The sequence below is a fragment of the Drosophila ficusphila genome, unplaced genomic scaffold (assembly GCF_018152265.1).
Source record: "Drosophila ficusphila isolate 14025-0441.05 unplaced genomic scaffold, ASM1815226v1 contig_414, whole genome shotgun sequence".
In the NCBI taxonomy this organism is placed as follows: domain Eukaryota; kingdom Metazoa; phylum Arthropoda; class Insecta; order Diptera; family Drosophilidae; genus Drosophila; species Drosophila ficusphila.
The window spans coordinates 1,799,715-1,808,847 of NW_025064328.1; the positions used below are offsets into that span (position 1 = coordinate 1,799,715).

The following is a 9,133-nucleotide window of genomic DNA, read 5'->3' on the forward strand; positions in this document are numbered from 1 at the left end:
TTTTATTATTTCTCCGGTATTTTTTGTTTTTTTTCGTTCCCTGCAGCTCAAGCCCACAGAGGGCAAATGCCACATTGTTGTTGAGCGGCGAGAACTTGACAAAACATTTCGACAACGTTGTAACGACGGCCCGCATGCCGATGCAGCTTGATGTTGATGGTGATGGTGATGTTGCCGTTGATGTTGGCAAGTTTTAGGCGCAGACAACGCCTCAAACTAAACAACAGGAACGGAACACCGAGGATCGCTGTGCTGGAACCACCACAATGCGATGCCGCCATGCCGGAGAGTTTGCAACGATTAATGATGCAAATATTTTTTGAAAGCGCGAAAAATTGTGCATAAATTTACCATGACCATGGGCAACAGCAACGCCGACGACAACAGCAACAACAACAACAACATAGCGGCAGCGGCAACAACCAGCGGTAACAACAACATTTCGCTTGTTTACGAGCTGCACTTTGTTGCAGTATACCCTTATGGAACGGATATGTGGATTTGGGGAACAACACTTTCGGAGAAATTTATTTTACATATTTTTTAATTTTTCTTTAAAGTGTGTATCTCGAAAGCATAAGTTGCTATTTGTCAAGAACGTTTTGTGGTTCTTTTGATTTACGGGAAAGTTTCAATAACCTACCTACTTAAATTGAGCTAAGCATTAAGCATTAACAAATTATTAGGTACTTACATAATTAAAAAAGTAGATTTTATGTTTAATATTCTGTGTCTACAATAAAGACTTCGGATACCATAAGGTTCTTGGCTTATCAAACTATTTAATTAAAATATATTAAAACAGAAATAGCTCAGATCACCTACCCACTAAATATCAAAATTTTGTAAGTTCAGATTTTTGTCAAATTTCAACTACATATTCGTTAAGCTGCTGCGTTGAAGTACCCCCGAATCAAGCTTGCTTTCAGAACGAACTAAGGGCATCACTATATTGGGATGCCGGGGACAAATTTCCCCTGCAGCCCAGTTTGTTGATGTTGCGGCTGTTCCCGAGCCGTTTTCCTGCCCATATGCCGGCGCGATGACACTTAACAAATGATCGCATAAGTGCACACAAAACGCACATTGCACGGCCGACGAGCACTGTTGCCATTGATTGGGTTGTTCCAGGTTCTGGTACGGGTCCATGGGATCGGGAATCGGGATTGGGACTGGGATTGGAACTGGGATCGGAGAAGGGATGAGGATGTGGCCTTTGTGTGGGCAATTCTCAAGTGCTATCAGTGCTCAACCGGCATGTTTTGTATAACAACAAGTCGTGCGGCTTGTGGGGGTTGGGAATTCCTAGTGCAGAATACAGAATACAGAGTGCCATGTGAAATGTTTACAAAATAAATGCGGCACTTGAATTAGGCAACATTTGTTGTCGGTCCTAGTCAAGTGCTGGTGCATTTCTCTTCCTTTCTTTATTCTCTTTTTTTTTTGCCACGAACCTTATTAAACTCAATCTGTTTAATCAAATTAGTAGAAATCAGCACTGGAGAGGATGCGAGGTGGCAGGGAAGGACGAGGATCGGTTGCTCACGAGATGCGTTGGCGTTGCCTTTGCACCAAAAGTTGGCAATGGCATTTGGTGCCGCTACACCCACTTTTTATTTTGACACTGCCAGCAAAGGAACCTTTGTCCGCCTGAGCTTGACTCTTGTGGTTGCGCTTGAGCCCCAGCTTAAGTCTCAGTTTCAGCCAGAGTCTTGGCCTGGCCTGGGTTTTTTTTATTTTTCCCTGCCAGTCAGGCTCAGTTGCGCATTTAGCCGTGCATTTAGTCGCCGGGTCTTTTGGGCTGGCATTTGAACTTATTGCCACAGTTGGGCGCGCTGTCATAAAACCAAAATAAAAACCGATGAGGGAAAACAAAACTCTGCAGGCTAGCATATATGTGAGTGTTGCTCTTAAGACATAAGCGTCGTTTGGGGGAAAACTAAGGAGGATTTTATAAATCAAAAGGGTACACTTAACTACTTAACTACAACTTAATTTGAGCACATAAAACAGCTTTTAAATTACTGAAGGGTTTAAATGACTTTATTTTGCTGCTAAAACGATTCACTAATTTGGTTCTCATTTGTACATTATTTCTTCTCCTGGATTCTCAACCCAAAGTAACCCTTTAAATCTCCACCAGTGAAGGAGCTTACTTACACCGACAGCCTGTTTATGGCTTAAAACAAAAGCCACAAACGCCAAGACACTCTGTGCCATGTGTGCCCTTTGGCACTTTATTTTTCTCCAGTTGCATGGCCTCGTCGTCTTTGGCTCAGCTGAAGATCCAGGCTGTGGACCCGGCCCAGAAGTCCCAGCCTGAGCCCGATTTCTTTCTTTTTTTGGCTTTCGGGAGTGGGTGAAACCTTGACTTGGCTGTGGAAAATCCTTTAGAGCGTAGCTAATTAAAATATCAACAATTTAAGAGGCGTGGTGAATGTGTTAAATTGACTTTTCTCGAGGGTGGTTTTGTCAAAGCCCGATGACTTTTCGGTGAGTGGGTCGTAATGCGAAAAGCCTGACCCCCACAGCCCCACTCCACTCCAAATGCAACTGGGGGTCAACGTTGGCATTTGGCAAAGTTGCATTCGTGAGAAGTGCCCCCACAGACCTTTGGCTAATTAAGTTGCAATTAAATGTTTTAATAGCTGAGAGGCCCGCTGCCTCTTTGCCGTCGAGCCAACATCCGTCGCCGTCGGTTGGTAAACGGCTACAAAGCTACGAAATGCGTGGCGTCCAAATGAGGAGCGCGCCTCATTAAAGCGCTCACGATCAGGGGCTATTACCAAAAGACGTGCAATGCTCCCAATGCAATTGCAAAAAAATGAGTGAAAAAGGGTAAAAGGGAAAATATTAAAAAAGCAAAAGGATATTAAAAAAGAATTTCATGGTGAAAGGTAAATGCTCTGTAGAAACAAATTCAGTAGTTATTACTTAAGAAAGCACATATTGGATACAAGAACCTACGATTTTTATAAAAGTAAATATTTAGATATATGGAAAAAATAGAAAAAAGTTCGCTTACACTAAAAGTTAAGTAAAACGAAAGGAATTGTTTATTGTATTATTTGTATTCCAATTTAAAGAATACATAATATAAGACTAGCGATGGTGTCTTTGTTTTATGTAGGCAAATGCTGTCTTTTATGAGTTCCAGCCTCGAGTGTGGAAGGGCATCTAAACAGGGCCTCGACAGCTTCCTTTTACAACCTGGCTCCAACGTGGTCGCCGTCTGCGCTTTAGTCGCCGTTGTTAAAGGGCTGCGCATGCGCAGAACACATGCCGTGGGCACTGGTCGCTTTTGAAGTTGCTCTCGCTTTTTGTTGTTGCTGTTGTTGTTGTTGTTGCTGCTGCTGCGGCCCTTTGCCACTGCTGCAATAAACGTCAAAATGCGGCCCATTGCTGTCCATTTCATCAACGTGTGAAATAAATCACTCAAAGTGCTGCAGATCCATTAAGGGCAGCCGCATTTGCGGCAGCAAAAGCATGAGCAAAAGCAAAAGCAACAATCCCAAGCAAAAGCAGCAGCAGCAGCAGCAATGAGAATCGCTGTCGTCGTCGTCGTCGCGTTGCCTTTGTGGTAAATACATTTTTAGCATTTTGTCTGCTGATACCTTTGGGTGTTGTACATGGCAGCGACGACTTCGGATGATGACGATGTCGACGGCTGCTGCTGCAACAATAAAGACGCAGGCAGGCGGCCCGTTTGCCAGTGGCCACGCTTTATTTTTTCTCCTTTTTTTTTTGTATTTTTTTTACCTTTACCATCATGCACAGTTCCCCCATCAATTGCATGCTGTTCACCTCATGCAATTTCAGTCCTTACCTTGGACTCTGTTCCACCGACTTTGACTTTCCATCTGGGTTGTTTTCCTTTTCGGCGTGCTACGCGCCATGGCAACATGCAAAAATCCAAATTATATTTTATTGCTTAAATTCAATTAACGGCGGGCAGGAAAAGTACTCGAAATCAAAATTACAAGAGCCTGCTTGGCCTTTTATTCGGTTCTCAGTGAGATGCAGCTGGGAGGTACATATATACACTCGTACCCAAGTGCACTAAGCCCAGATTCATATTCCGAATCCGAATCCCACTCTCGGATCGGAGTTGCCGGTTCTCCGTTCTCCGTTCTCTGGGGCAACAGTAACGAAAGCGAGGCTCGCCATTAATTCAAGGCAGGCATCAAAACAAGTGCCTGCCACTGCAGCCCCGGCTGGCTGGCGTAGGTAAACAGAAAGTTGATTGAAAGTTCCAGCCGGTGCAGCTGGAAAATGAAAACGACAGAGGAAGTGAAACCCATGGAAATCAGGGGCAGCAAGAAGAATAGATTTGGCTCAATTATATGCAGAAATATGCGGGGAAAATGAGGAAAACCCAAATTGAAAATCACCAATTTAATGAAAAAAAATTTGTGATTTTAAATGGTTAAATTTAACCGGAAATTTATTGATAAATGAAAAGTAACTAAACTACAAAGTTAACGCCTCCGGATCTTTAATCTCTAAGTTTGTATTTTGTAATTATAATAATACTCGTTTTAAAAATAAGAAGATAAAATAAATTAATCTCTTTATGAATTAAAACCACAAACTAGTTTTGCCTTTAACTTAATCCGAAAACAATGCCTTAATAAGCAATTTAAAAGGCAATACGCTGATGCAATAATTAATTCATAATATCGCAAATGCGAAAACAACCTCTGGCAGATATCAATCAAGGTGCATAAATATTGGCTTCACCACCCACTCATTAAGGCAACCCCTCAAGCTACCAAGTACACATTTTATTCCTTTGCGAATTCGCTTGGGGGCTTGTACTCTCTGGTCATTGTCTTAAAATGCAACTAATTGCTTTAATTTGCAGCACACACTCACTCACAAGCAGCACACACTTGTAACAACAGGCATTCATTGACGCATATAAATCTTATAGGAACTCTTTCTACTTAATTAGTTTTAATGTCGCACAAACAAAAGCGCATAACTAACAATTAGGCCGTTGGTACTCATAAACTGTAATACGCAACTATGTGCATATTGTGTGGCTTTTGGTAAATATGTACATATTTTGCAAGTGAGTGTGGAGCATAAATCTTAATTACGCTTCGTCGAGCGTAAATCATCATCAGCTGGGAGCCCAAGTCTCGGCATTTTGGTCGCAGAAACGCAGGCCGAAATTGATTCATGCGAGGAAGGAGTTCTCCAGAAAGGCTCCACCGAACTTTGACAATTCGTTCGGCAGCTCTGAGTTTTTACGATTCCCGCTGCCAGACTGACTGACGACTGTTCTTATTGCTAAATCATATTTGAGGATTATTTAAATAAGCTTATGAGATGCACCGATCCCTGAATTTCTTCTTTTGCAACTGAAGGGTCATTGGTTAACAAGAAGGCGAATCTAATATCTTCTACGGGCAGTTAGCATCCTTTATGGCTCCTCTGAGCATCAGGTTCGCCGGTCGGCGTAATTCAAAAACGAAATTTTTACAAGTTGTAAAGATTAAAAGTCCATTAGCCGGGCCGCAGTCACAGTGGAAGCCGCACGTATAACTTGTTTGGACCATCCCAGCATCCATTTAAATGCGCGCAATGCAATCACTCAAATTGGCCAAAGCGCCAGAACGTGCAGATGGCAGAGAGTTGGTTGGAGTTTGGTTGGGACGAAACGGGCCAAAACGGGACGAAACGGGGCGGAATTACATGAAATATTTTAATCCACAAGATGCGGTTAAGTGCATCCATCAGCGCGTATTTAGAATTTAATAAATACGGAAGCGAGAACACGACGCCGAACACGATTCCCTAGCCAAATGCACTTCGAGAGGTATTTTAATTTATTTAAATTTTCTGGCCTCTCTCGCACATAACCGAGTGCAATTTGGCGTCCGATGGCGAGAAGGAGGTGCACACGACTCTGCCGGCCAGGTAAGAAAAGTGAACATCCATTAGTTGTGCTAATGATGCGCAACCCACTTTGCAGCGTTCCGCCCCAAGTAGAACTCCAGATGCACCGGAGCTCCTTTTCCCTACTCTGCCACAGATCCGCAGCCAAAGTCAAAGCCAGCAGCCAAAGCCAAAGCCAAAGCCAACAGCCAAAAGCCAGTGTCCTGTGCCGGGCAACTTAGCCAGCTTCTCGGCTACTTTGGAACGCATTTGGCCAGTTCGGTTAGTTAGCTGCGCTCATCTGTGTGTGCGGCTAATGTAAGTGGCCAAGAAAGGGAGTGCAAAGTGGCAACGGGAATGGCATCCGCTGCAAAGCAGATTTGCTTAGTGAAATAGTCAGAATAGCAAATGCGGTGAGTGCTAAAAACTTTCCGTTAACGAGTGTATTTTGTGGACTTTATTGAACTACACTTGCACTTTTGCACTCACAGCAGGCTGCCAAAACAAGAAAGCCAAAGGTGTTTGCTAAAGATACATTAAATATATGCAAGCAATTTTGTTTCTGACTGAAGAAACAAATTAAGTCGAATTAAGTGTTACATTTCGCCAGAGTTTGACATTTTTAGGAACAAAATATTAAATTCGAATAAGTTAGAAGGTTTTCAACTCTTTATTAAATTCCAGGTACTCTTTTACAAATAAACCTGAAAAGTAAAAAGTGAATCATATTAGGTAAAGGTTGCATAAAAGCATTTTTAGTAGCTACCATTAACTGATTCAAGTAGAACTCATAAGGTATGTGTCCGCTTATTGGATCTATGGCCACTGGCCACATCTCATCCATCTCCTCCTGGGTGAAAGGTTCACCCTCCTCCATCATGAGTTTCCCAAAAGTTTCCTTGGTCAAGTAGCCCTTATTTTCCGGATCCAATATCTTGAAGGCTTGCAGAATTTTCTCCGGCGGAGCGGGTTCCATTCTAATATAGAAATGTTTATATTAAGTTTAGTAAAGTTGACTTAGCATAAAGGACTTTAACTTACTTTCTTTCCATTAGCAACTGCGAGACATGGGGCAAAAATTTGGTCAAATGCACTTCGCCACTGGTCTCCTCCGATTCTGTGGCCGAAATAACCTCGTTTACCTCCTCCTCAGTGGGAACACAGCCCAAAAGTCTGAGAACAGTGCCAACTTCTCGCACGTCTATGAACTTGTCGCCATGATGATCAAACACACAAAAGGCATCCGAAATGCGTTTCTCCAAGTCGTTGTTTACTAAAGAATATTTATACTTTAGAATTATATAACTTAATTTATAAAATAAAGCTCCTTACAATCCATATCCATGTTGAAGGCTTGAGTTTTTCAATTCGACTGAGACAAGTTGTGGGTGGAAAGTATTAAATCAATAAATCAGCAAAACAAATATTGTTGCTAGGGGTGATTAGAAAGAAATGAAGAATGAATCATATTGTCTTGTAAGCTTTTAAGTACCTATTTGTTAAGGCTTACCATGATTTTCTGTTACAAAGAAGTAGCTTTAACTGGTCGTTTTCGTTTTGGATCGACTGAATCCAAATCCACACAAGGCGGGCCCATAATGCCACAGTAAAAACCTCCATAAGGCGGACCATTAGGCAGCTCATGGAGGCCGTCATATTGGCCCATTACCATTTCGCCGATCCAGTGGCTGGTGAGCAGTCTGGTAAGGAACACGGAAGTTTTCCCTCGCCTTTCCTGGCTGCCTGGCCAGCAGCAACAAGTGCATTTTCGGAGCTGTGCCCACTTTAATGGAAATTACTGCAGAGCTCGCCATTAATTTTCCCGCACATTTGTCTAGCCATCTGAGCTGCAGTTCAGTTTTCAGTTTTCAGTTTCCAGACTCTGTCTCTCAGTCTCAGTTGTTCAGTTTGAGGCCGGGCTCTCAACGCATTCGATTCGATTAAAAAATGGCAAAGGCAAGTACGAGAACTGCTCCATTCACGCTAATGCGTGTCGTGTACAACACGCTTGCCACTTGAGCCATTCTGCCGCATCGCCTAGATTCCCCACTTGCCTGCCCCACCTGCCCCACCAGCCCCACCAGCCCCACTTGCCTCCGATTTGCCGCAGTTCCCTGCCATCATCACCATCGAATCCACGTACACACTTGCCTATCTGCCGCAATCTCCTCCTTGGCTGGGCCTCTGGATCCCTGCATCTGGATGTGGTCTTCCACTTGGAGTTGGTCTTTCGACTGGATCTGGGCCTGGGCTACTGCCATAAACACTAAAAGTGTTCGTCATTTGCTGTTCCAGATCCAATTAACCATTTTGATGCATTTGCCTCCATTAACTTTTTCTCTTTCTCTCGGGCCCTTTTGCCAAGGCTCACTGCCAGTCTGCAACACAGAAAAAAAGGTTAACTATCAACCAGATAAAGTAAAGTAACTAAATTTTTTCTCAACTGTAAAAACTGTAAATTATATAAAAATGAAGATATAATTATATATTAATAAAGATAAAGATAATTTATAAAGATTTTTCTAAAATAAATAACATCTTAATATGTTTACAAAGTCTTAGAACTTTCCTATAAAAAATTAAATCAAAGTACAATAATTCGATCACCCTTCCTTTTCCCATAAACTTTTCTTGCCGTGTGCAATTTTGCTGCTGACTTACAACGTGATCGGAAGTTTGTCTTAGCCCATCTCCAGCATACCATACATATACCATACACCATATACCCCGACTATATCTGACGACGTGTCCGTGACTCGGAGAGGCTCATACGAGCTCGGTCTTTGGGGCCGGGGCTGCTGCAAAGTACTTTGTAAATGTTGGCATGATTTAAGTCGGCTCTTAGTCTCTTTATTCTGACATTTACCCCAGGTTTGTCTATTAGGCATGCGATTAAAATTTAAATTGAAGTCGCGCAGACACCGCTGCGGGATTGGGTTTCAGTATATCGTTTGTGGCCGGGCGATTCTTTTATAGAACCAACCACGCCCGTTGCAATCTTGGCCGGCGAGTTCCGGTTACTGCCCTGCGTTTTGCTCATCTGTCAATTTCGACACCTGTGGCAGACACTTCGGGGACTTGGACACGGGACATGGGAAGTGTTTCCTGTTGGGGAAATGGCCCTGGGTTAAAGGAAGAAATCCATTTGCATAGAAATAAGACAGCGATCGCAGTGCCGGCAAGCAATTAAGTCGCTGCTAATTTATTTTGAATTTAGTTCAAAGATCTTTATTAATCAATCCTAAAACCC

General features: G+C 42.8%; 1 protein-coding gene across 1 annotated transcript; it reads right to left on the reverse strand.

Moving 5' to 3' along the window:
• Nucleotides 1-6,538: 6,538 nt before the first annotated feature.
• On the reverse strand, nucleotides 6,539-7,271 carry LOC108094814 (dynein regulatory complex protein 8). Its single transcript, XM_017195585.1, has 4 exons — nucleotides 7,216-7,271; nucleotides 6,925-7,156; nucleotides 6,650-6,860; nucleotides 6,539-6,587 (listed from the first exon to the last, which is right to left on the reverse strand). Exons 1-4 carry the CDS (start codon nucleotides 7,226-7,228, stop codon nucleotides 6,576-6,578), a joined length of 468 nt encoding a protein of 155 aa, XP_017051074.1. The 5' UTR covers nucleotides 7,229-7,271; the 3' UTR covers nucleotides 6,539-6,575.
• Nucleotides 7,272-9,133: the final 1,862 nt, after the last annotated feature.

What these genes read in the sequence shown, in the direction of transcription:
- LOC108094814 (XM_017195585.1), bottom strand. An exon ending in CAGTTGCTAATGGAAAGAAA is followed by an intron (nt 6,861 to 6,924) that starts GTAAGTTAAAGT and finishes TTTCTATATTAG; the next exon opens with AATGGAACCCGCTCCGCCGG.